General features: G+C 43.6%; 2 protein-coding genes across 4 annotated transcripts in view; one reads left to right on the top strand and one right to left on the bottom strand.

Annotated features, from left to right (window-relative positions):
• FBXO11 (F-box protein 11) overlaps positions 1–1,711 on the top strand; it is a 107,467-nt gene extending 105,756 nt beyond the window's left edge. For all 3 annotated transcript variants that reach the window (XM_040351589.1, XM_040351590.1, XM_040351588.1), the window contains one exon: positions 21–1,711. In XM_040351589.1, the coding sequence (XP_040207523.1) occupies positions 21–150 (130 nt within the window). In that variant the 3' untranslated portion in view covers positions 151–1,711. The remainder of the gene's footprint in view (positions 1–20) is intronic.
• Positions 1,413–23,660, bottom strand: MSH6 (mutS homolog 6). The gene is given in 11 exon segments (XM_040351587.1): positions 1,413–1,597; positions 4,797–4,996; positions 5,083–5,237; positions 5,429–5,518; positions 7,312–7,429; positions 7,591–7,862; positions 9,681–10,089; positions 10,091–12,226; positions 13,243–13,406; positions 15,542–15,741; positions 23,367–23,660. Coding segments are annotated over 11 exon segments (4,017 nt in total). The 5' UTR covers positions 23,567–23,660; the 3' UTR covers positions 1,413–1,524.
• Between the last annotated feature and the right edge of the window lie 4,304 nt (positions 23,661–27,964).

The following is a 27,964-nucleotide window of genomic DNA, read 5'->3' as shown; positions in this document are numbered from 1 at the left end:
TCTGTCCTTTCCTCTCGCAGGTTCTTCTGTGACTGTGGTGCCGGAACGCTGTCCAATCCTTGTACATTAGCTGGAGAACCCACTCATGACACAGATACATTATATGACTCTGCTCCACCTATAGAATCTAATACATTGCAACACAACTGAACTTATTTACAAAAAGGGGAAGTCCTGCCATTCTAACTGTTATAAACTTTTATTTTTTTTTGTTTGGGAAAAAAAAAAAAAATTAAAACAAAACATTGCCCAATTCTGGAAGACTGATGTTGATACGCGCATACTCCACTTGCCAAAAAAAAAAAAGGAAGTAGAAGAGGCAATATGTTGACTCAGGATGTAAAGGAAGAACTGGGCATTTTGTTTTTCTTTTTTATTTTAGCATTACTCAAAAGACTTTTGGAAGGACAGAAGTGAAGAAAAAAAATAATAAGCTACTGTTTTGTACAGACGCTGCCCTCTGCTGGTGTTCCTATAGGCAGCAGCTTAGAGGCAGCCACCTTTGCAGTAGTTCTATCCTGTAGACAGGCAGCATTTGTTGTTGCTGCTGAACACACACGGACATGGGTACCAATTGCTTTTTGTAACATGGTAAAATGTGAGCTAGCACTTCTGCATTTCTTTTGAATTTTTTTTTTGTTTTTTTTAACACGTATTCAGAATGAGATATTTTAATGCTTTAATCTCATGTAGTTTATTTTTTTTTATTTTTTTCCATTTCAAGCACAGTTTATTGTACTTGAACGTGTCCTGTTTTGTTAGCCCACCATAGCATTGCTGTAAAACTGTACTCATGTCCCAGTATCTATGTTCTTTCTATGAAAGAGGAAAAACACTAATCTTAATCCAGCAATTTTTCTGGTATCCTTTTGGAAAAGTTAGAATGTTGTCTCCTTTCCTCTCGTACCCTCCCCGTGACAGTCTTCATTTACATATTGCCCCGGACGGAGGACAGTTGCGTGAGGAGACGCTGAAGCTGCGAGTGTGTATGCTTCCATCACTCCCCTATCCAATGGGGCGAGTGTTGACTTTGGTTTAAAGTTTACTGTAGTCTCCTCAGATTGCACCGGTTTGTTACTGTTCATTTTTTGTTTGAACAGCCTGGAACTTGTATACTGCTGGAAATTGTGAGATTTCCTGCTCTTTATGAAGCTGAGACTAGCATATATAGAGTTTCATAGCTTTTTTTTCTTTCCCCCCCCCCTCCTTTTTAAATTTTTATTTTTTTTGTTTCTCCCCCCATTTATATGTATTGGTGACAGTGGGTAATCAAACAGCCTGAAAGTGTATGCATGTACCATAACATCTAGACTTAATATATTGTGGAGTATTCAATAACCATTATGTAGAGGGTAGGTATGAAATAAAAGGGGTTTAATTTCCTAGGAAAGAAAAAAAAAATGGAAATATGGTCATTTTTAAAAAATAAAGTTTATTAGATCATAATGTGTGAAAAACCAGCCTTGTGAATAAACACCAAAAAACACTGTTGTATTTTTTTTTTTTTTGCTTTTTAAAACAAGTTTAAAGCATTGCCAGTAGTTTGTTGATCGCTTGCAAATCCGAAGTATGTTCATCCAGCAACGTGTTCAACTGCCTGTACAGAAAGAAGAAAACAACTATTAACAAAGATGAAATGGTTCTGTTTTGTGAGGGTTATGTTTTTAAGACTTCCTTTAAATAAAAAATTGTTTTTGATCTTTCTTGAAAATGTTAGTTGCCTGGCTGTCTTGATCTTTCTTAAAATGTGTTAGCTGCCTGATTGCCATAATTAACCAATGAGTCAGAGTATGGAGATGAGTGCTGGCTGCACATCTTCCAGGTCTGAAGAGATGGCTAGGCAATTAGTATTTTCAGGTCAGCATAACATCTAGTTTTACATTAGAAGCTAAAGTCCTGTTCTTCTACACTCTTGTATTTATTTTTAATTGTAGCCATGTGGGGGGGGGGAGGAATACACGCTACTCTGAATATTTTCACCAAAGCAAATAGTGTACCCCTACCATAAAATTGGTGTGGGACATTTCACAACCTTAAAGGAAACAGTTTTACTTTGGCGCTTGAAGTAGATCTACCCTCTGGATGGACACTTTCTATATCGTTTTCAATTGCACATTACATTCAGAGACGCTTGGATTAATTACCAGTAAAAACATGTTTAGTCTCATACTGGTCCATTCCCATTCTGTTAGAACCAGCTCTATCTAATTAAACCACATTTAACCCATCAATTTGTGCCCACTGAGATGAATAAAATAACTGTACACCATATCTACATGAAATTAAAAAAAAAGTGTTTGATTCATTATTCAGCATCTCACTTGTGTGAAAACTTTTCTAAGAAATCACAAAGCTCATAGGAACCTCCTCTGGTAGATATTGGATTCAGCCTTGTTCAGGCCTAACTTGTTATGAAATCAAGAATAGATTGCAGACATTTAGATAGCTGGAAAATCAGTAAAAAATCTACTGTACACTCATTGGCCCCTTTCACACATGCAGAATGCGTTTTAATTGCCAATCACTGGGTCCTGGCTAATGATTGCCAGCCAGAACCTGGTGATGGGCGCTAAGCATACAACTACAGCTCTATGAATGTAAACGGAGCCATCTATGTTCAGGGGAGGGGACCAAGATCCCCAGTAAAAGGCAGTACACGCACATACTTAATCACCCCTGATGTTAAAACCCACCCCCCCCTTTTTGTACTCAGTGTCAATAGTACGTGTGCATATTAGCACTAATGATGTGATTGGCAGCCAGTTCTCAGTGTCAGACTGCAGTACCCATTAGAATTTGTTGATTGCCACTATAATTGAGTGTGTGTATCACACAGGGCTTTTCTTTTTATGGGGCAACTCAGCTCCACCACCTCTGGCTCAGACCCTTTGGTGCCTGCTCACCACAATCACTTGTAAACACAGAAGTCTGGTTTCTGTGTTTACAAGTGACAGCTCTGCACTCTGTGTGTGTAACCCCCCCTGAACTCTACACTCCATATGTAATACAATCCTGGTATTTAATGCCCCTTTAAGACCCTCCTACTGTTTCTGAAATCTGAACGGGGTCATGGTTGAGTTCCTGCACCTATTTTCTAAGAAAAAATAAAAATCTGTGTATATATTATATACACACACCATAGTTTGTGGACACTAACTTCCACACCAATCGATATACACTTTCTGGATTTTTATTTTTTCCCCTTTACCAAAAAGCATATAGCAGATTAAATTTTGTCCAAACTATAATCATTTTTTTTTTTTTTTTTTTAATAGTATGTTTAGAGCAAAAAAAAATATTTTTTGATTTGTCAGTTTATATTTACATAAACTAGGGCTGCAACTAACAATTATTTTCATAATCGATTAGTTGGCCAATTATTGTTTTGATTATTCGGATAATAGCCTTAAAAAAATAAAATGTTTACATTTTTTCGGGCCAATTTGTTGTTGGGCAGATTACAAAACACAAATTGCCGCAAAAACACATTACATGCTTTTCTGCAGCTTCTCCATTGAAGTATATTGAACCAAAAAAAAAACAAAATAGCCCCGTTTTGCTTTAAAACATCCTCGCCCTTTCCAAATACGCAGCAGCTGAAAAAAAAATCATGGCTGTGAACGTAACGTGTCCCATAGGAAAACATGTAAATTAACTGTAGTGTGTTTCTTCATAAAGCACCAAAAAACACAGAGGTGTGACCCAGGGCTGAGATGTTTAGTAACATAATGGGGTTAAAAAAAAAAAGTGCAAATCGCTACTGTAAGGGGGGTTCATTTTTCTTTTTTACTGTGGGACAGTGAAAGTAATTACAGTAGCAATTTGCTTTTTTTGTACTATAAAAAGGCTAATTTTAGTTGTTTTAACCCCATTATGTTACTGCCCGATTAATCGATTATGAAAATTGTAATCGATTAATTTCATATTCAATTAGTTGTCGATTAATCTATTAGTTGTTTCGGCCCTAACATAAACCCAGGAGGTGAGCAAATACCACACAAGAAAAACTGTGTGAAGAAAGACAATTGCTGTACCCAAATTACAGTTAAAAGTAGCGCAGTGCCAAATAGTAAAAAAAAAAAAAAATGGTCTGGGGGGGAGGGGAACCTTCTGTAGCTGAAGTGGTTAAATAGCAGCACTGCATCTTCAAAGAGATCTGAATGTCATATGACCAGCCTGACTAGATTGGAGCATGCAACAGGGTGGAATGGATAAGCATATTTCAATTCATAAATTTCTCCCCCATATGGCTTTACTTTTATAACCTCTTCAATGATGCATGCCACACTACAGTAACTCATTAGAACAAGTGTGGTTTAGTTAGCGGCTGTTGCAACAATGAAGGGTTGGTGTGGCTGCTATTTACACTGACAAAATTGAAATCTACATCCATCTATTTTACAGATTAGTTCCATATATTTGTCAGGTGCCTGTACTGATAACATTATAAAAGGCTCACTCACATGCAGAGCCATCTCACCTTATAAAGGGCCTGAGTACTGCACGGCATGCAGTTGTTGTATTCACTTACTGGGGAACATTTAGCAGTGGTGCCGCCGCACGCCCCCCCCCCCCCCAAAAAAGAAAATTGAATTTCATTTCTGCCACAGCATCTGTATAGCTCTGTGTAAAAGGTACTTTTACCATACAGACCTCCAGCTGTTGCAGAACTACAAGTCCCATGAGGCATAACAAGACTGACAGCCAAATGCAGAGCATGATGGGACTTGTAGTTTTGCAACAGCTGGAGGTCTGCTAATTGCATATTCCCGATCTAAACAATCCCTTCAACATACCTGAATATCTTCACAGACAGCATGATGCTTTCAAACTCCCTGGCTTTCCTGTGACCACTCTGAATGATATCGTCTGGAATGTTAGCCAGTCTTGCTGCATTGAAGCCATAGCTTTTTGGACATGCACCTTGGATAAACTTGTATAGGAAAGTAATCGTCTCCTGGCTAGGATCCTCGCATTCATTTTCAACCATACAGGCCTAAACAAGAACAAAACATAAAATAGTATAAAAGTACAAGATACACCGAGAGGTTGTCCCCTGTTATGGCTGCAGATTGCACTCACCATATGACCAAGCCGTACAGCGGGGGTGTGGGAATAATCCTCCACCAATGAGTGGTAGTGTGTGGAAAACAATGTGCGGCATCTGGTCCGTTCAGAGAGTTCTTTTACGACAGCACTAGCTATAGCTGTTCCATCAAATGTAGCCGTGCCACGACCTGTGGATTATAATATCTCATCACTCTGCTCTCCACCAAAATTCAAAGTCCGCCTTATTCATAGTGAAACTCGGGCAGAGTTCACATTGAGCGCTGGCCAATGAAGGCCTCAGCTATGGTGCAGCAAAAGGTGGTGGGGTAGTAAAGTAACAGAACCTTTTCATATTGTTGGAGATAAAACAATGACCTACCAAGTTCATCCAGAAGCACAAGGGAATGTTCTGTTGCATGCTGAAGTATACTGGATGTTTCACTCAACTCCACAAAAAACGTGCTTTCACCTTGGGGGAGGGGAAAATGCACCATTATAAAAATTATCAAAAGCAATGCAAAAAATAAAAAAAAGTTCCTAAAATGTATAAAAAAAAAAAAAAAAAAAAAAAGGGGGGGGGGGGGGTTATACTTATCAAAATGGTTTCTCATAAGGGAAGCAAGGCCATGCCAAATAACATTCAATACAAACTGTACTAAAAACCCTGGGGCTGTGCTGGTTATTAACCGATACAGAGAGATCAGGACTGCTTGTTAAGTAATGTCATCAGCATCACATGGATTTTAAATTGCTGAAAATTAAATTATAAAAAAAAAAAAAAAAAAAACGTAATCTCTAAGCAGCAGAAATATTTAAGTCGCCCATGTAGCCTAAATTAGGACTAGACGCTATAAAATAAAAAAAGGACCATCAACCCTGAATTTTTTTTTAACAGAACTAAACTTGATTTTCAGTCCTTATGCTGCCAACATTAGTAAATATAATATACTATCCTGTTTGAGTCTGGGTTCACACTGATGAAAATGCGATGTGCATTCCTCCGCATTCGCATGACAGGAGAATGTGACCGGCTCTCAGTGGAGCCAGTTCACATACCGCAGCCCCAGTCAGAATTAAAGCAGGGTCCGGTGCGTCTTCTAGTCCATTACAGGTGAAAATTCAAATTTTGGACCGGATTCGCACCTGAAACAGTGGACAACTGTGAGCCGTGAGCATAGCTAGTGTGAACCCAGCCTCAAAACTAGAAATGTCCAGAGTGATTTCTCAACAAGATAAAGCATGGAGATACGGATTGACTGAAAGTGTGTGTGTTGCTTTGTATATTACAAAATGGATAAAAATTGCATTTTCAGTTCATGGTGCTCAGATACAGGCAAATAACTTCACCTTTGAACTGCAAGGGCGCTGGTGAGCGCTCTCGTAGTCCATTGAGCTTCCTGTCTTCAAGTAACGGCTTGCCTGTAGCAGAGGTACGGAGGGGCAGACAGCCGACACAGAGTCTGCAGGAGCCTGAAACTGCACCCAAAATCTGATCGCAGGCGCAATGCTTTCCAGGCTCCGAAGGAGAAAGAAAAAATAGAAAAATGCACATTTTTTTTTTTTACTTGCAAACAAAATGTGCATTTAATTTTTAAAAGGTGAACTTTTTTTTTTTTTTTTTTTTTTTAAAGCAGAGCAAAGCCAGCCTTGGTCACAGCCACATATCTATCCCCTCGGGTTTGTAGGGATCTAGTCTACACTGTTCAGACAATGCCTCCACCTCAGTGTACCCACACAGCATGCACCTCTAATAGGACTTGACAGTAGCGGTATCTTTCTATATCTTTAGGCCCCATGTACACGGGAGGCTGCTAAACAGATGTTCAGAGGCAGTTGGACACTTTTTTCTCAATGTCATCTTATGTGTAAATGTAAACAGGTTCATTTACTGACGTTTTTAGGCAGTTGCGTTTCTAGGCCTTTTTTGAAGGCAAAAAAACGAGTTCAGACACCAAAGTGTTCTAAATGCGGTAAACCGCATTCCGTTTATAGGCGTTTTTCACCATTTAAAAAAATTAATTTCTCAAATGCTTCTAGAGGCAAACACTGCTAAACGTTTTTAGATGCTGGTTTCTAGCTGTCAAGTTAAATTGTTCAGGAGAGGTTGAACAACATCCCATATACATGAAGCCCTAGATAAAAAATGTATTACTTTATACAATTATTATATTGTGGATTTTTTAATAAATGGAGCCCAGCTGAAGAATTATTGGTAAATAAAATGTGGCGGTCAAAGAAGCTAATGCGGGTAGAAGGCGTTACCTGACATGATTCTGTCTGATGCTCCCAGTCTTGTAAAGACTCTGTCCACTGGAGTCAGTCTACAAACCTCGGCGGGTACATAACATCCCAGCTGTGCCATAACCACCAGGAGACCGGCCTAGAGGGCAAAAATAATCACAAATCAATATTTTACACCCTCCCCCATCTGTTCCAAAGCTTGGAAACATATCCATTATCCCATTTATATTTTCTTGTAGTATTACTACACAAGATTATATTTTAGTAGCAATCCTCTGTGTAGTAATGCGTCTTGCTTACTTGTCTGAGCAGAGTGGATTTCCCACCCATGTTTGGACCCGTCACAAGTACACAGCTGGCGCCATTGTTGTCCTCATCACAGTCCTCTTCCTTGCAACCAATCACAACGTCGTTTGGAATAAAGTCATCTCCAAAAAAGGTTTTTGTAATACAAGGATGACGGGACCCTCTAAGCTCCAAATAAGGCGACATGTCATCAGGCAAAACTATGACGGGTCTACAAACTGGTCCATCACCACCACGGCTGTACTGAGCAAAACACATGAGGACATCTGCAAGAAGAAGATGTACAGGATAAGCCCAATGCAAATATCTACAATGAATACATTTGTACTGACAGTTTCTTCTTTTTTTTTTTTTTTTTTTAACCTCCCCCATGTTCCATTGCCGTCTCAGGCTTCCCCCCCAAGGTTAGGCTCACATTAATGCGATGCAGGAAACGCCACAATCCGTGTGCATTTCCCACACTGCATAAAATAAAAAATATAAACAATTGCACTGGATCCCACAGTACAAAACCACCATGAGATCCAGTTGCAGTTCCAAAATTGCTGCATGCATGTCCTTGATGCGATTTGAGTCACTGCGCTCTCACAGACACGAGGAGAGACGATCGGCTGCGCTCCTGACGGGGGGGGGGGGGGGGGGTGTCTGTGCTGATTGTTCATCAGCGCAGCCCCCTCTAGGGATATGCCAGTGCCCAGGCAGCTGCCAATCGTTGCCCATCCACAATGCCTGCCAGTGCCACCAGGAATGCCCAGTGCTGCATATCAGTGCTTGTCAGTGAGAAAAACCGATTAACAACATTTTAAAAACAGAAACAAAAAAGAAAAAAAACGTTTAGCAAAAAATCTTGGAATCTAGGAGCCAGGAACGCGCCCCGTCACGCCGAGCTCGCGCGCAGAAACGAACGCATACGTGAGTAGCGCCCGCATATGAAAACTGTGTTCAAACCACACGTGAGGTATCGCCACGATTGGTAGAGCGAGAGCAATAGTTCTAGCCCCAGACCTCCTCCAACTCAAATAATGCAACCTGTAGAATTTTTTAAACTTCGCCTACAGAGATTTTAAAGGGTAAAAGTTTGTAGCCATTCCACCAGCGGACGCAATTTTGAAGCGTGACATTTTGGGTATCAATTTACTCAGCGTAACATTATCTTTCACAATATAAAAAGAATTTGGGCTAACTTTACTGGGGTCTTATTTTTTTAATTCGTTTAATGAAATTTTCCCAAAAAAGTGCGCTTGTAAGACCGCTGCGCAAATACGGTGTGACTGAAGGTATTGCAACGACCGCCATTTTATTCTCTAGGGTGTTACAATAAAAAATACATATAATGTTTGGGGGTTCTAATTAGAGGGGAGGAGATGGCAGTGAAAACAGACAGGGGAGCTTTCCGGTACCCGCCAGTTACTGCGCTGGGAGCGCGCACCGAGCATTGTAATGTGTTTACATAGGACGGCAGGCAGGAAGTGGCTAATGGGACTTTGCAGATTGCATTTTTGGTTTATGGTTTACATCCTGTATAAAAGCACTGGCAGTAGGACTGAACTTCCCGTCCCACACCTAAAGCAAAATAGAGTTGGGCTGAGTGCTACCCAGCCATTCACAGGGAGCTTTGTATATTTTTGTGAATACAAAGCTTCCTCTGATTGGCTGAGGTGGGCAGAGGATGTCACGATCTCCACCTTAGCCACAGAAGTTTTTGTATCAATTCCTAAAAAAAATACAAAGCTCCCTGTGAATGGCTGAGCAACGCTCAATTCGATGTTGTCCTGGGAGCGGGTCAGGAAGTCCCTGTCCTGTTGCAGGAATACAGCGCTGTATATAGCTAAAGCGTCATACAGTTTGGCTATAGTTTGTTTGGAATTAGCTTGGTTCAAACTATTGCAAGTTCACTAAATCTGGAGATCAGCTTTTAAAAAAATAAAAATAAAAGTTTAGCCGCCTTTATCTGGGGACCTGATCATTTTGAATCCCGATTTTCAGAAAGCAGACTCTGCTTATGTATTTCTCTTCACGATAAGCACAATTTGACTGGTTTAGGTTTTGGACATGTTTACATGAAACAAGAGCAATAAACTCACCAAGCACAGCAAAGCATTCCACGGCTGTCTGCCATTCTTTGCAGTTTTTATCAAAGTTGTAAAACAACCTCCTCATGCAATCTTTCAGTGCTGCGTCTCTGCGCTCTTCCGCATTCACCAGCTCACCAAAAAGCTTCTCAATGGTCTTTGTCCAGTAACGTTTGTAGCCCTTCTTTGTGGATTTCAGCTCGTACTCTTCTGGCAGATTGCGCTCCGTTACGCTCTCTGGCATTTCCATTTGGAAGCGATTTTTTGCCGTTCCCCAATACACAATACTTTTACACCCAAGCCTCTTGCGTTGTTTCTCCAGATAGTCTGTAAGATTCTGCTCTGCAGTCTTGATATCTCCCAGTGCTTCATCATAGTCGGGGTCAAAGCCAGCTTTGGGGGTAATCACCCCTGTTTTTTTTTGCCTTCTCGTGATCGAATGAAGTGTCCCACCTCTTCAGTTCAGACGATAAGTCTGGGAATCGACCTTTAGGATGTTTCTCTTTAAGAGCCACAACCTGCTTGAGGATATTGGACTTAAAATCGTCAACAGCATCGTCCATAACCTTGATGACTTCACGCATCACCTTAAAACCTTCCAGAGCAGAGAGGAAATCTGCAATCTTCTTTTTGCTGTATGTAGTCTCCTCGTACATCACCGCTCTGCTGTCCGGGTGGTTTTGGCTTTTTAGTGGCGAGCCAATACTGTGAATTTTGCTGAGAAGTCTCTCCAGATCTGGAAGTTTTTTTAGAAGCTCCCCCACTTCAGTCACTTTTTCTGGGATAGCCATGAGATCTTCCAGTGCATCTAGACGATCGTTAATTGAAAAAGGATTGCACAGGGGTGCACAAAGCCACTGTTTTAAGAGGCGTTTTCCAAAAGGAGTGAAGCACGTGTCTAGTTTTTCCAGGAGTGTACCTTCAGAAGACCCATTGGTCCCATTCTGTAAGATTTCAAGATTAGTTAGTGTTACCCCATCAAGCACCATTCGCTGACTGGTTTTAGCAAAGAAACTGGTTGAGCTTTGGGCCTTTTCAAGGTCAACGTCAACCGGAACATATTCTTCAAAGTTGCCCATAGAAAGCAACTCCTGATCAATGAGACATTTTTTCATGTAAAAAACACATGCCCCCATAGCAGAAAGAGCCAGCTCACTGTTTTCTCCAGGGGTAAGTGCCAGCGAGTCGCTGTCTGAAGTCATGTTCTTAATAACCGGGGGTAGAGTGCCAGTATCACGGTCACCTTTGCCTTCTTTCACAAAGTAGCCTTCCTCAGCCAGGGTCTTTAGTGTTTTTGTGCCGTCCCAAAACTGAGAGGTAGCTTGCAAACCCTCTTGAATTGCAGTGGACAAACCGCTTTTAAGAACCCTCTTTGTGTCAGATGAAGGGTTGCCTTTTTCGAACAGTATCTGAACGGGAGGAAAGTGGGCTACTAGAGTCCTGAACCGTGAACAATGGCGATCGTCATAAAACTGACCAATGTGAAATTTCCCCACTGAGGTGTCCACAAAGCACACACCATATACTCTCTGGTGCCCAGCAGAATCATCAGGTTTTTCCTTAAAGCTCAAAAGATATTTACTATGGCTTTCCGAGGGGCTTCCATCAAGAACACTGTAGGTCTGGGTGCCCTTTGTAATAATTCTACATATTTCCCTCCGCACCACCCGATCAAATTTGGTTGGATGAGACATTGACTTGCAACGTGCTTCCATCATCTCTGGGGTTTCGGTCTGCTCTATCCTGGCTACTTTGTATCCCTTCTGTACAAGTACATCGGAGAATCGGCCAAAAGCAATCTCTGGAAAACCTGAGTGAGCCCAAGTTCCCCTCATGAAGGTCAGGCCCAATTCATTGACGCCAATAACCGCATCCATGTGGTACAGTTCATAGAACTTCCCAACCTTGTAGAATATGACCGTGTCAAAGATCTGAGATTTGAGCTGCCACCATTTCTTCACTCCTGGAGTGCATTTGTTGAGAAAATCATCTGGAACATACAGTGTTGTTGGGTCATAATTTTCATCGCTCTGCTTTTTGCGATTGCCATCTTTTCTCCGGCCATCATGCAGCCACTCAAACTTCTCATGTTCCCAAACAGTAACCCCTCCAGCAGCACCTGTGGCCGACTGAGACTCAAAAGATTCCGGGGCAGAGAAGGACGAGAGCTTTACTTTGGCTTCTGCAGATACATTGCTTGTTCGCTTTGGCGTTTCTGAAATCTCATTTTGGAGACTCGTTTTAGAAGCTGGAGCTCTGGAAGTAACACCACCACCACCGCGCTTGCGTTTCACAGGAACCTTTACTGGACTGGGTTCCTCTGCGTCGCTCTCTGCTGAAGAGATTGCCCCCTCATCTACACCGCTGCTGACCTCATCACTGCTCCCAGCATCCTTTTCATCCGGCTTGAACTCAACATCGGAGCACTCATCTTCACTGTCAGATGGAATAATTATTCTTCTCCTCTTGGCCTTCCCATTACTCTTACTCTGACGAGCTGGACGGTTTGATTTTCTTTCTGGTTCTTCCTCATCACTTACTGGAGAACTTTCCTCGACCTGGTGAAAATTGTAAAGTCACACCATTATAAAGTGCCTACAATGAAAATATCAACAGTAAGCCAAAACTGCAAAGAAAAATGTTTAAATGGTTTTATTTTACTTAGTAATCTCCTTTTTCCTCTTTGCCCGTTTATTATTTGCCATCACTAAATGATATCTACTACTCAGATATAGTGCCAGCCATTGAAGGATATATTGCCTCAGTGTGCTGTGAATCACCTTGTTTAGATATACCGGCCCCTCCCCTCGTTTGCACTTTTTATTGCAGCTCCTAGGTCTCACTATTTAGCTTGAAAAAGAAGCACGACTGCTGTGTCACTCGCAGAACGCACACAAAAACCTGTCGCTTTCCAGCGACATCATCCATTCGTGCCCGCTACCAACTGCACTCCAAGCTTCATTTTGAACCGTCTCCACCGCAGCCAGCCTTCTTACAGCCAGCGGTGCCACAGCGAGTGAGCCCAGTGCTTCTCCTCTGACGGATTGGACTGCCAACTGATGACCCGATCTCCACCTCCCCTTCGCTGGGACTTTACATGCCTAATTAAAGGAACACTAAAGTCAATTTTTTTGTAAAATAACAAACCTGTTATACTTACCTCCACTGTGTGGCTCGTTTTGCACAGAGTGTCCCCGAATCCTGTCTTCTGGGGTCCCTCGGCGGCTGTCTCGGCTCCTGCCCTCGCAAGAGCTTTCCACCTTCATGCGAGCGAGCATGGTGGAAAGTTTTTGCGGGCACGCTCCAGTGATACAGCGGCGGGCATAGCCGCCGACTGTATCACTCGGCCCCGGCGTCATCGGATGCGATTGACAGCAGCGCCAGCCAATGGCTGCGCTTCTATCAATCGGTCCAGCTTAGCCAATCAACGGCCAGGCTGGGAACCGAAGAGGGTACGCGCGCGGGACTTTCGAGGGGTGAGGCAAGTAAAATGGGGGTTCGGATGTTTTTCACATTAATGCATAGGTAATGCATCTTGATAATTTTTGTCTCTACAGGTTATTTTTTTTTTTACCTCCATTTCCTCCTCAGAATCAGAAGGTTCTGCGCAAACAGCCAGTTCTAGTCTCTTGTCCTTTTCTGTTTTCAGCGCATCGTCTGCCATTTTCGCTGCTTTAGTTATTTCAGGCCTGGTACTGAAAAACATGCCTCCTTTTTGGGCTTCTGCAGCAGAGGAACCTAAAATAAAAAATTGCATTTAAAACAAAATGAGAAAAAAAAAAAAGAGAATATATATACACACACACAATTTTTGATGCAACCTGTCATACTGCTTTACCTACATACCCTACAAAAATATGACTATATAAGAAATACTTGTAAAGGATTTGTTCTCCCCTTTTATATCCCAGATATGCTAAACTCCTAAAACAAAATGTATAGCCAACAAATGCCAATATGGAGGTAAAGGTGTAAAGAGCCGGCAATTCGTCGATCCGAAAATGTCACCATTACATTGAGTGGAGTGTACAAAGTACAGTGGTTTATGGGTTTCGGCAATAAGCCTCAATTATGGCTATGATTAAGGCTTATTGACAAAACGCATAGACCACTGTACTTTGTACACTCAATGTAATAAAGCGACAAGTTGCCGTCTCTTCGCCTTATACCTCCATATTCCATTAGTGTTGGGAAGACACTGAGGAGGAGCACCATCAGTCCACCTCCGTGGGTGTTGCACTTTTCTTCTGGTGGCAAACAGCAATATACTAATCAGTATTTAAAAACAATCATTGGGGTGTTGACCTGAGCAAAAGAGAAGACCGCTGTACTTCTAAAAAAAATTGACATATAATGGCAATACATTGAATAAACATTTTGTGAATAAAAAGTATAAATCACAGGTAGAGCTGTATATACAATGCAATTATAATAAAAATTGTTTTAGGACAAGTTTTTGGCTTGTACATTGGCCCATCTGATGTTTCGTGCTCAAACTGACCGTATGTATAGACAATTTGGTGTATTTTGCTGTACATAAACAGTTTAATTAGCCTGGAAAAAGTAAACTAATGCTGCCACCATATGCAAGCTGCAATATCTGAAATATTTCTTAAAATGTAACTGGTAAGCAGCAAAATATTACATTTTAATTCTTGGGTTAAGAAATACATTACCCTGTGTATTTGTCTCCTGTCTTTGTAAAGTGCAGAAGCTACCTTTAAAAAAGGGCACTATATAAAATAAAGGATTATTATTCTTATTAGGTTATGGCCTTCTGACCTGTGGAGCCTTACAAATGTATACCATGCAAATCAGCCGTTTCCTTCCTTTCCTACTCCAAAAGCATTTTATTAAAAAATTTAAATAAGTTTGATTAAAAAAACTTCTCCGGGCTCTCCCGTGCCATCGGGGGCCCGGAGAGCGAATCGTCCGGTGCTCGTTGGTGAAGCATAGAGATGTCTGGTGACCAGACGGTCACAGTCATCTCTATGATCGTCGGGGGACCAGGCGCGACGTTATGACGTCACGCCTGGTACCCGAAAGTAAACAAAGCCGCTGTCGCGGCTGTCGGCATGTAATCGGTGATTTTTTTTTCACCGATTTCATGCTTATAAGCCTGTAGGAGAGATGTGGGGTCTTATTGACCCCACATCTCTCCATAAAGAGGACCTGTCACAGTGATTCCTATTACAAGGGATGTTTACATTCCTTGTAATAGGAATAAAAGTGATCAAAAAAAAATAAAAATGTAAAAATAAAAAAATGAAGTAAAAATAAATAAAATATATATATTTTTTAAACGCCCCTGTCCCGGTCACTCACGTGCAGAAGCGAACGCGCATGCAAGTCCCACATATGTAAACACCGTTCAAACCCCACATGTGAGGTATCATCGTGTGCGTTAGAGCGTGTGCAACAATTCTAGCACTAGACCTCCTCTGTAACTCAAAACCTGTAAAAAAAATTAAAGCGTCGCCTATGGAGATTTTTAAGTACCGAAGTTTGGCGCCATTCCATGAGTGTGCGCAATTTTAAAGTGTGACATGTTAGGTATCTATTTACTCGGCGTAACATCGTCTTTCACATTATACAAAAAAAATTGGGCTAACTTTACTGTTTTGTTATTTTTTAATTCATGAAACAGTTTTTTCCCTAAAAAAAAGGCGTTTGATAAATTATTGCGCAAATACCGTGCGAGAAAAAAAAAGTTGCAATGACCGTTATTTTATTCCCTAGGGTGTCTGCTAAAAAAAAATATATATATAATGTTTGGGGGTTCCGATTAATTTTCTAGCAAAGAAATTGTGATTTTTACATAAAGGAGAAAAGTGCCAGAATAGGCCCGGTAACGAAGTGGTTAAAGCTCTTACCTGAATAATTCTTCACATATTTTACACCTATCCATCCTCTAGTTGGTGGGTCATCAAAGAACTGCACATGAACATGAAGAGACTTGCCCTTTCCTCTGAAATGTGTGTCTTCCTTGGGGTGGTTGTAAACCAATGATGGCCACCAGGGGTGACCTGCCATCTTGGCCCAAACAAGGTCACCAGGTGAGAAATCGCAAACACTGCAGACAGAAAAATAAAAATGTCTTATATTAATAATATGCCAGGAAAAGTACCAAACTTTTTATAGCAGAACTCAAAGCATAGAAAAAAAGAGAACATAAGCTAAATGCATTTCGCTTATCACTAAAGAGGTTGTAAACCTTCACATATACCCAGTGAAGGGACAATCATTAGGCAATACACCGATACAAGTTGTATCTGTAGTCTTCCCTTCAAAGTCCTGAATTTATAAAGTATGTCGAAGAGCAAAAAAAAAAAAACACAACAAACATGGAGGAGAGGGCTGAAGTAACATTCTGCAGAGCTCAGTAAGGAGAGACCAATCTCAGCTGATTGGAGGGAAGGGACACCCCCCCCCCTTTCACACAGCAACAGAGCCGAGGTTGTCAATCAGCTGAAGCTTCCCTCCCGTGTCACCATTTTTTCTCTTGGTGTCAAGAAAACTTGTCAGCAGCGATTCATGCCGAAAGAGGAACGAAGCAGCAGACAAAAAAAAAACTGACAGTGCTCTAAATTGAGACAACTACACACTATAGAGCAGGGATATGCAAATAGCGGACCTCCAGCTGTTGCAAAACTACAAGTTCCATGTGGCATAGCAAGACTGACAGCCACAAGCATGACACCCAGAGGCAGAGGTATGATGAGACTTTTTTTTGCAACAGCTGGAGGTCCGCTAAATGCATATCACCGCTATAGAGGGATACATTTTGATCATATTTCATGTCCGAGGTTTACAACCACTTTTACCTACAAGGTAAGCCTATATTTAGGCTTACCTATAGGTGCTAGAAAGATCTATTAAACCTACACGGTTTAGGAGATATTTACAATAGAGACTTGCATACTTTAGAAACAGCGATTGTGCCGTTTCTAAAAGGAGGTCATGCCCGTGACTGGCGGCTCCTGCGTGTATGTGCAGGAGTGGCGTTATCTCGGCTCCGGCCAATCACAGCGCCGGAGCCGCGATACCTGGAGGCAACTCCGGGACGACATGTTGCTGGCCAGTGCTGTGTCAGGCACCGCAGTGGGGACTTCGATCTCAGGTGAGTATTACACAATGAGATAGTATGCTATGCATACTAGCTCATTATGCCATTGTCTTGCAGGTTTCTTTTTTAGATAGATATATCTATATAGTGGGTTTATAACCACTTTAAACTAGTTGCATTAACAAAATTTGTTTTTTTATTAAAGTTTAACTGTGTCCAGAAAGCTGGGGTCAGTCTCTGCAGGAGCCCGACATTGCACTAACAATTTCTGGATCATGGGTGCAATGCTCTGCAGGCTCCTGTGGAGAAAAACAAAACAAATGCACATGTGTATTTAAAAAGGTGAACTTAGACTTTAGAGAGCCAATCATCTCTCGGGTGGCAGCCCTGAAAGACATTGAGGAAAAAAGAATTTTGCAAGTTTTTTCCGATTCTCAGTCATAACACGGTCCTCACAACACAGGAGAGTCACCTGCCAACAATCACATTCTACCAACGCTGACACTCACCCCAGGGACTTTTTTCCCCCTACAAAACTAGGACAGCAACACATGAACCAAGTGCCCTCCCTTCCCCTTCACTCACTACTAGTGGTGCAACGGATCACAGTTGATGCATGATCCGAACGGGTCACACCCTTCGGATCGGCACACACTGTGATCCGCGGATTGCTGTGGCTCCGGAGCTAGGCCGAAGCCGCGGCCTTTTCTAATGTTATGGCCGCAGCTCCGTAGCTAGGCCGAAGCCGCTGCCTTTCCTAATGTTATGGCTGCGGCTTCGGCCTAGCTCCATCTTGGTACACCCGGCGGCAGCCCTTCTCTGTTTACACCAACAGAGGAGGAGGAGCACACCGCTGGGAGTCATACTACTGGGGGTGTCTGTCGGTATTACCTGGGGGGGAGGGGGACTATAGTTGGTGGGGGTGACACCATTTTTTTCTGCACCGGGTGACACCAACCCTAGTGACGCCACTGCGGTGGGGGAGATGTGGATATTACAATGAGGGGGGGGGGGGGGGGAGAGAGAGATGTGGATATTACAGTGACTTTTTACAGAGAATTTTTTATTTTTTTTGCCGATCTGAAAAATTATCCGATTTGTGAGTTTTTTGATCCGTTGCACCCCTACTCACTACAGATAATCCCATCATGTGCACAGGACAAAGCAATTGTAGAGACTGCAGACTTCTATAGAAGAGGGTTTATTTGGACAATCAGATTTGACTAATTTTAAAACAATAAAATATGAATTACAGACTAAAAATTAGAAAGTAGAAGTTCTGCTGGACCAGCTGAGATTCTGACCATCTATGGCCGGCCTATAGTAAAAAAACATTCCAACGAATCAGTGTCTCATCAGATACAGAAACACCAAAACAAATGGATTTGGAAATAACTAAAAATCATTCCGCTCATCCATTCTATGACAGAAAATATTTAAGGTGGTTCTAACCCCATAGCCACGGTTTACATATATACAGCTCTGGAAACCCAGCCAATCCCGTATGTTTCCTGCACCGCACTGAAATAACACGGCGTTCATGTGAACCACAACCGGCATCAATGACACCCCCAAAACGGTTTGCAGAACACGGCGCGATTGACAGAATCGGATTGCATAGGCATAAACACCCATCCAATCCTATTCCAGCCCAGCGAGAAAGGGGGGGGGGACCTTTGTGCCGATGCGGTGCGATTTGAGCCATACAAATGAATGGCTCAAATCTCGCTGCATAGATATCACATGCGATTTACATAGGAATGCGGTGCGATCACATGTAGTGTACCACACCACATATATGTGAACCCAGCCTTACATACACCCAGTGAAGCCTCAGGTGATACAGAGATAGAACAAATCCTCCTACATAAGTTGTATCTGCAGCCCTCATCTCCACATCCATTCTAAGTGCCGAATTTATAAACCTTGTCTGAGATTTCAGAAAGCAGGGAGCTGAAGTTAAACACTTCAGAGCTCAGTGAGGAGAGCTTATTTAAAAAAGGGAAGGTAAAGGACACCCCCCATTCACACAGCACACAAGACCAAAGCTGAGGCTGTCAATCACAGGCTGTGTGCTCGAGATCCCTCCCATGTGTCAAGAAAACAACCACTTTGAAGAAGGCCATACACTATCTGATTGTATAATCTCTGTAAATCTCCTGTAGGCCCGGTACATATGTACCAAAATGTGGCCTGTTCAGTAGGAACCGGCTTCTTGTTAACAGTCCAGATGGAAAGCCAGGCTTCGATCAGCGCTCACAGCCAATGGCTACAGCTGCTGATCTGTGTACTCTGATGGGGTCTCCTGTCAGAATACAATAGAACAAAGGGAGAGACCACTTGTATTGATGTGAGGATCTGTTAGGTTGTTTTTTTTTTTTGCTTAACCAGCTGACAAAAAAAAAAAAAAAAAAAAAACTGTACATGTATACCCAGCTTTAGATTTACCAAAACAATATAATAGGACACACCTTATCTGTACCCAATCAGGCAGGCCCTTGCCCTACATAGTTGATGGGAGATCTAAATCAGATTGTATTATGAGCTTTTCACAGATATGACATCACTCCAAGGACCCTCCCAGTGATCACTTTGTTACAATATATTTTCCCTTGTGCTGGAAAATCATTTAATCACATATCTGTTGTATTGGCCTTTTACAAATCAAAGATTTGTATTTAAACAAGTAATGAAATCACCATTGATCAGAAACATTGTTCTACGATTAATGCAAGATATCATGGAATTAAGATTCCAAAGCTGTAATCTTATTCCCAGCTAGAATACGCACCAAAAACGGGACAAACTGCTCACAATAAGGGCGATGTACAGAAGATGGAGCAGTGGAAAAAAATGGAGCCGTTGCCAACAGCAACTAGTTAACACCTTCCCGCACGGCCAATAGTAAACTGACGGCCAGGTGGGAGCACGCCCTCCCAGAACGCACTTCTCATGGGGCTGCGCATCCATGTAATCCGTCACCGGACACAGCCCTTTGACTGATCACTGTACCGGCCCCGATGCCAGTGTCATGTGATCGCTGTGACCAATCACAGCAGATCACGTTGATTGTATACAATGGATGACTTTCTTCCATGCCATCCATTGTATGCACTTGTCTTGCTAGCTGTAATTGGTCAGCGATCACATGAGAGACAGGGCCAATAACAACAAAACAATCTGAATGGATTGATTTCATCCAGTAAAATGCTTGCTTATAGCAATGAAATTCACTGCTATAACCAATTAATGGGAAAAGGAAGCTACATACAGCAGCACTAAACAGAAACCTGACTAAAAAGTTCCTTGCCAACACTATACAAGGATAAATCTGGTGATTCAAAGATCTGTGGTGGCAGGAAGGTGATACCATTACCCAGGGCTTCTTTTCCAGGGGGAACTCGGTTCCACCACCTCTGGCTCAGACCCTTTGGTACCTGCTCACCACAATCACTTGTAAACACAGAAGTCTGGTGACCAATTTTCAGCTTTCGGTGCTCTCACATTTTGAATGACAATTACTCATACAACACTGTACCCAAATGAAATTTTTGTCCTTTTTTTCTCACAAATGGAGCTTTCTTTTGGTGGTATTTAATCACTGTTGGGTTTATTTTTTGCGCTAAGAAAAAAGACTGAAAATTCTGTAAAAAAGTGAATTTCTTTGTTTCTGTTATAAAATTTAGCAAATTTGTAATTTTTATTCATAAATGTTGGCCAAAATGTATACTGTTACATATCTTTGGTAAAAATAAGTACAAATTGGTGAATATTATTTGGTCTTTGTGAAAGTTATAGTGTCCACAAGCTATGGTGCCAATATCTGAAAATTGCTCAGGGGGTATTGCAGGGATGGCTGGATCTGTGACTGCAATAGTCACAGATCCAGCCCACAGCGCTGCCGACACCCACGCTCTCTCCTCTCACACTGTACCGACCGGTACAGAGAGGGGAGGGAGGAACCGGCGTCATCAAATGACGCCGGTTTGTTGACATGTGATCGCTGTCATTGGACGGAGCGATCACGCAGTACACAGCCGCTATCAGCTGGACCCGGCTGTCACGGACACTCCTATGTGCGCGCCCAAGGGGGCGCGATTCTGGGAGGACGTCCTCCTAGAGTTAAAGTGGAGGTTCACCCTAAAAACTTTTTTTACATTAAAAAGTACAATAGTTAGGACATTACATTTCGTCAGTTTTTTTTTTTTTGCTCCGTACTTACCTTTATATCCGGATTTTGTCCAGGGCTTCCGGGTTCTGACGACTCCGGGACTGGGCGTTCCTATCCCTGCTTCAGGCTTCTGATGCTTGTGGGACTGGGCGTTCCTATCCTTTCGTTGGATGATTGACGGCTTGTGAAACTGGTGACCTGTCGCACAATGCGTGTCACCAGATTTCCGGAAATACCTGAGCTAAGAGTCGGCACTATACGGCGCCTGCGCCCGCCGTGTAGAGCTGACTGCACAGGCGCCGTATAGTGCCGACTCGCAGCTCGGCTCTTTCCCCGACGTCTGATGACGCGCGACAGGTCACCTGTTTCACAAGACGTCAATCATCGTACGGAAGGATAGGAACGCCCAGTCAAGCAGTCATCGGAACCCGGAAGCCCTGGACAACATCAGGATATAAAAGGTATGTACCGAGAAAAAAAAAATGCCGAAATGTAATGTCCTTAACATGCTGGATCTGCTAGATGCAATTAAAATCTTTTTTTTTTGGGTGAACCCCCGCTTTAAGGAACCGCCTTGTAGCCGTAATTCGGCTATGAGGCGGTGATTTAGTGGTTAAATACCAAAAAAAAAAAAAAAAAATTATTTGGGTACAGCATCACACAACCTGCGCAATTGTCGAAGTAAAGCAGTGCCGTATTGCAAAAAATGCAGAAGGGGTAAAAGTGCCCAGTATTGAAGTGGTTAAAGGCTCACTCCACCTTCTGAACATGTTCTACTTATATTGAGGCCTCATTCACACCAGTGCGATTTCCCCTGCATCTGCTATGACACTGCCATACACAACCATGGAAAGCACATTATTCTCTATGGTGCCCCCTCACACCCATGCAGCATGGGGCAGTGCAATTTTTTTGAAAGGATGCAAGTGCGTCTTTAGTGCATTTTTTGGCCGCATTGACTTCAAAGGAGCGCATATAAAACATGTACATGTGTGCTTAGTGCGTCTTTCGGCAGGGTTTTGGATTTAAAATTCAGTTTCCCCTACAAAAAAGGCGCATGAAGCATTAAAAAGCACACTACAAAAACACATGATTATGCAGCAGTGAACGTGTGACCCTAAGTTAGGGTGGAGCGTGTTGCTAAGCAAACTTCCCCAATAACATGTAGTGGACTTTATTGCCCAAAAGCCACGCTTATGTGTCAGAGGGCAGACAATGTTTTGTGTGCCGGGTGTGTTCTCCCAGCGCAGAGACTGAGCTGCCAAAGACAATAATAATCAGTAACCGGCAGGACCAACTCCTGATCATGTGACTACTATGACAGCCAATCAGTGGCCACATGACTACTAATCCTTTCTGCTCCACACCCCCCTCACATGGAGGTAGCTGGTACTGCAAGTCCCTTTCCCATTTCTGCGCCACACCCCCCTCACATGGCAGTAGCTGGCACTGCAAGTCCCTTTCCCATTTCTGCACCACACCCCCCTCACATGGCAGCAGCCGGTACTGCAGGTCCCTTCCTCATTTCTGCTCCACACCCCCCTCACATGGCAGTAGTTGGTACTGCAGGTCCCTTCCCCATTTCTGCACCCCCCCCCCCTCACATGGCAGTAGCTGGTACTGCAGGTCCCTTCCTCATTTCTGCACTCTACCCCCCTCCCATGGAGGTAGCTGGTACTGCAGGTCCCTTCCTCATTTCTGCACCACACCCCCCTCACATGGCAGTAGCCGGTACTGCAGGTCCCTTCCTATTTCTGCTCCACACCCCCCTCACATGGAGGCAGCCGGTACTACAGGTCCCTTCCTCATTTCTGCTCCACACCCCCCTCACATGGCAGCAGCCGGTACTGCAGGTCCCTTCCTCATTTCTGCACCACACCCCCCTCACATGGCAGTAGATGGCACTGCAGGTCCCTTCCTCATTTCTGCCCCACACCCCCCTCCCATGGAGGTAGCTGGTACTGCAGGTCCCTTCCTCATTTCTGCTCCACACACCCTCCCAAGGAAGTAGTTGGTACTGCAGGTCCCTTCCCCATTTCTGCTCCACACCCCCCTCACATGGAGGTAGCTGGCACTGCGGGTCCCTTCCTCATTTATGCTCCACACCCCCCTCACATGGAGGTAGATGGTACTGCAGGTCCTTCATTTCTGCTCCACATCCCCCTCACATGGAGGTAGTTGGCACTGCAGGTCCCTTCCTCATTTCTGCACCACACCCCCTTCACTGCAGGAGAGATCTTCCTCATTTCTGCTCCACATCCCCCTCACATGGAGGTAGCTGGTACTGCAGGTCCCTTCCTCATTTCTGCACCACACCCCCCTCACTGCAGGAGAGATCTTCCTCATTTCTGCTACACACCCCCCTCCCATGGAGGTAGCTGGTACTGCAGGTCCCTTCACCCCCCATAACACAGAGATTTGTACTCCTCACACACACTGAAGAGCCCAGTCCGCTCGGTACCTGGGGGTGCTGGCCCGGGGGGTCTTCCCTCCATGTTTCGGGGCCCCCGCTGACTCCTTCGGAGGGGAGTTGTTCTTCTTCCCCCCCAGGGAGGGTAGGTCGGCCTCGGTGGGTGAGGTGGACGGGCCGCTCTTGGTCCGGCTCTTGGACAGAGTCGGGGACTTGGCGAAGAAGCTGAAGAGGGTGCTCTGCTTGGCCATGGCGACGGATCCCCTCAGCTTCGGGCTGCCTTACACAGATGGCGGGAAAACTCCGATCCGAGGGAGACACGTCACTGGACGGATGTCTGACTGGTGTGATCAGCCAATCAGAGGAGGCAAGGGGCGGAGTGTGGCATCCTGGGGAAGCACGTGGCGGGTCAGGTTGCTATGGTGACGGAGCGGATTTGTTATTGTGGGAAACTGGGAATGGTTTTACGGCTTTTTACGGCAGAAAGTCAGTCAGTGATCTGATCTGTCCGCCTCAGATAGTCCAGTCACTAGAATAAAACACTCTACATGGCGATGGGCTGCATTATTAAAGTGTACCAAAAGCAGCATGTTGATAAATTGCACCTTAACCACTTATGGACCAAGCCTCTTTCTGAGATTTCTTGTTTACAGTTGTCTTTTTTTTTTTTTTTTTGACAGAAAAATGCTTAGAACCCCCAAACATTATACTTTTTTTTTCTAACACCCTAGAGAATAAAGTGGCGGTCATTGCAATACATTTTGTCACACCGTATTTGCGCAGCAGTCTTACAAGCGCACTTTTTTTGGGAAAAAATACATGTTTTTCAGGTAAAAAATAAGATAACAGTAAACTTAGCCCTATTTTTTTTTATATTGTGAAAGATAATTTTACTCTGAGTAAATTGATACCCAACATGTCACGCTTCAAAATTGCGCCCTTTAAAGCAGATCTCCCACGCCAAAAACGATTTTTTCTTAATGGCTATTTAAAAGTTAAATGACCCTAATTTGCGCAACTCAAGTGTCGTGTCTCCCCTGGCCACTCCGCTGCTATCCAGTCTCAAATAATAACTTTTATTCCTCCTTATGGTTTCGTCTCCATTTTAACTGTGGGCATAAGCCCACAGCCCGGCACTTCCTTGTTCCGGTGGATGCTGATGTCCCAGCATCCACCTCTCGATCTCACGCATCAGTATCTGTGTAATGTAGATTGTTCAAAACGCCCGCCCTCCTTCCTTTGTTTACATCCGCGTCACTTCCTGCTAAACGAAGTCGCGCGATGTTTGCTGACACAGGGCCAAATATGATAATTAGGGAGCTATGAGACAAGCTCCCAGAAGACACAGTGCGGGACAGTAAACCACAGAAAACCCGACGGAAACCCGAGGGGCTGCAGACCGGAAGCCATACCAGTTCAGATGGTATAGTAAAACTTTTTTATATAAAACTATCCGATTTAGCATTGTTTTGGAGCATTAGTAATATTGAGATTTAGTTAAATTCAAGGTGGAGCTCCGCTTTAAAATCTCCATAGGAGACAAATTCTACAGGTAGCATGTTTTGAGTTACAGAGAAGGTGTAGGGATAGAATTATTGCTCTTGTTCTACCGATCGCAGTGATACCTCACATGTGTGGTTTGAACACCGTTTTCATATGCGGGCGCTGCTCTTGGATATGTTCACTTCTGCGTGCGAGCTCGGCGAGACAGGGCGCGTTTAAAAGGAAATCGTATTTATTTTACCTTTTATTTTTATTTTTTACACTGTTCTTTCAAAAAAAATTTTTTTTATCACTTTTTTTCCTATTACAAGGAATTAGAAAAAAGCATGACAGGTACTCTTATCCACTTGGTGCCCCTGCGCTATGGCCGAATCACAACTACAGCACAGACCCCAAATACCGGTAGGACGTCAATAGACATCCTCCTGTTCGCGCGCCCCTGCAGGGAACGCGCGGCGTGCACTGTGATCACCCGATTCACTGAGACTCGGGTGATCATAGATCCAAAAAGGGTCCGGTCCCGATCCCTTACCACGTGATCAGCTGTCAGCCAATGACAGCTGATCACGTGATGTAAACAAAAGCCAGTAATCTTTTTTTTTTTTCTCCTCACGCTGACAGCATGAGGAGAAAAAAAATCCGATCACCGGCTTATTTGAAAGGGACATTGGTCCCGAAGAGGAGGGAGGCACATCTGCCTCCTCTGTGCCGCAAGTAACCCCTGCCAGTACCCCCTGCTAGTGCCACCTGCAAGTGCCCATGAGTGCCACCTATCAATGCCCACAAGTGCCACCTATCAATGCCCACCAGTGCCACCTATCAATGCCTCATCAGTGCCACCTAGCAGTGCTGCCAATCGGTGCCCATTACTGCCACCCATCATTGCCCATTACTGCCACCCATCATTGCCCATTACTGCCACCCATCAGTGCCCATCACTGCCACCCATCAATGCCCATCACTGCCACCCATCAGTGCCCATCACATTTCCACAGTGCAATTTCTGCTGAAAGCAGAGCTGAAATTTGCAAATATTGTGAGAAGAAATATTCTTTTCCAAATGCTACAAGGATGACAAAACACATCCTAGCATGCCAGAGGGGCCCTAAAGACACTGGGCCAGATCCACAGACGAAGTACGCCGGCGTACTTTCAAATTTCCCGCGTCGTATCTTTAGTTTGAATCCTCAAACCAAGATACGACGGCATCTGGGTAAGATCCGACAGGCGTACGGCTTCATACGCCTTCGGATCTTAGATGCAATACTTCGGCGCCCGCTGGGTGGAGTTCGCATCGTTTTCCGCGTCGGGTATGCAAATTAGCGATTTACGACGATCCACGAATGTACGCGCGGCCGTCGTATTTTCTGTCTGTAGTCGGCTTTTTCCGGCGTATAGTTAAAGCTGGTATTTTGCGGCGTATAGATAGACTTGCCATGTTAAGTATGGCCATCGTTCCCGCTTCGAAATTTGAATTTTTTTTATTTTTTGCGTAAGTCGTCCGTGAATAGGGATGGACGTAACTCACGTCTAAGTTAAAAAAAATGACGTCCTAGCAACGTCATTTAGCGCAATGCACGGCGGAAAATTTCGGGACGACGCCTGCACAGTTCATTCGGCGCGGGGACGCGCTTCATTTAAATGAAACCCGCCCCCGCCCAATTTGAAATCCGCCGCCAGAAATACACTACGCCGCCGTAACTTACGGCGCAAACTCGCTGAGGATTCGAATATACGCCAGGTAAGGTACGGCGGCGTAGTGTATCTCTGATACGCTGCGCCAATCGAAATGTATGTGGATCTGGCCCACTGTATCAGAAATATGAAGTTTTGGGGTAACAAATGCTTTAACTACTGAAAAAATATAACTAGTCATTGAAATGATGTGCTCTTGATGTTATACGCTTGATGTTTTTACATAAAAATATAAAGTTCATAATAATATTCTGTTTAAAAATTAAAGCGGACTTCCACCCAAAAATGGAACTTCCGCTTTTCGGAATGCTCCCCTTTTCCGGTGTCACATTTTGCACCTTTCACGGGGAGAGGGCAGCAGATTCCTGTCTAATACAGGTATTTTTCTCCCACTTCAGGACATGGATAGCTGAGCCACTTCCGGCGCCTCCTCCGTCCCGCCCCCCCAGTTGTCTTCTAAGAGACACACAGATGACCAGTGAGATTGCGCGATACGAGTCGCGATACGAGTCGCGCATGCGCAGTAGGGAACCAGGTAGTGAACCTGCAAGGCTTCACTTCCTGATTCTCTTACCGAAGATGGTGGCGCCTCCACCTGAGAGCCGAGGGAGAGATCAGCTTCGGGTGCCAACATCGTGGGCGCCCTGGACAGGTAAGTGTCCTTATTTTAAAAAGTGAAAACAAAGGGAGGAATGGGATTTTGACGGTGCTGAATAGAATAAGTTCTAAATATCACAAATAGTTTTTAATGATTTATTAAAATATCAAAAATTGAAATTCATGCAACACATGATACAAAGTTAAAACATTTTTAACTTTGTATCATGTGTTGCATGAATTTCAATGTTTGATATTTTAATAAATCATTAAAAACTATTTGTGATATTTAGAACTAATTCTATTCAGCACCGTCAAAATCCCATTCCTCCCTTTGTTTTCACTTGCTATACCCAGGGATGAGGTGCGATCTGTGTACTTGAGATTGATTGGATCATACCCAACTTGCCAATCCTTATTTTAAAAGTCAGCAGCTGCAGTATTTGTAGCTGCTGACTTTAAAAAAAAAAATTTGGGTGGAACTCCGCTTTAATGTGTGGGATTAGTGATGTCCTATGTATTATAAAGGAAAAGAACTGAAAAAACAGAATTAAAGCGGAGCTCCACCCTAAAGTGGAACTCACGCTGATCGGAACCCTCCCCCCTCCGGTGTCACATTTGACACCTTTCAGGGGGAGGGGGGTGCAGATACCTGTCTAAAGACAGGTATTTTCACCCACTTCCGGTCACACAGTTTCGGGTTTACTGCGGGCAGAACGTCACCTCCCGTTCTCCCCCCGTTGTGCTCTGGGAACACTCGGCTCACAGAGCACAGCGGGAGCCAATCAGCGGCGCAGCGCAACTCGCACATGCGCCGTAGGGAACCGGGTAGTGAAGCCGGAGCGCTTCACTTC

This window comes from Rana temporaria, chromosome 4, assembly GCF_905171775.1.
Source record: "Rana temporaria chromosome 4, aRanTem1.1, whole genome shotgun sequence".
Classification (NCBI taxonomy): Eukaryota; Metazoa; Chordata; class Amphibia; order Anura; family Ranidae; genus Rana; species Rana temporaria.
Note: the sequence above shows the minus strand (reverse complement) of the source record. Positions and strands in the feature narration are given on the sequence as shown.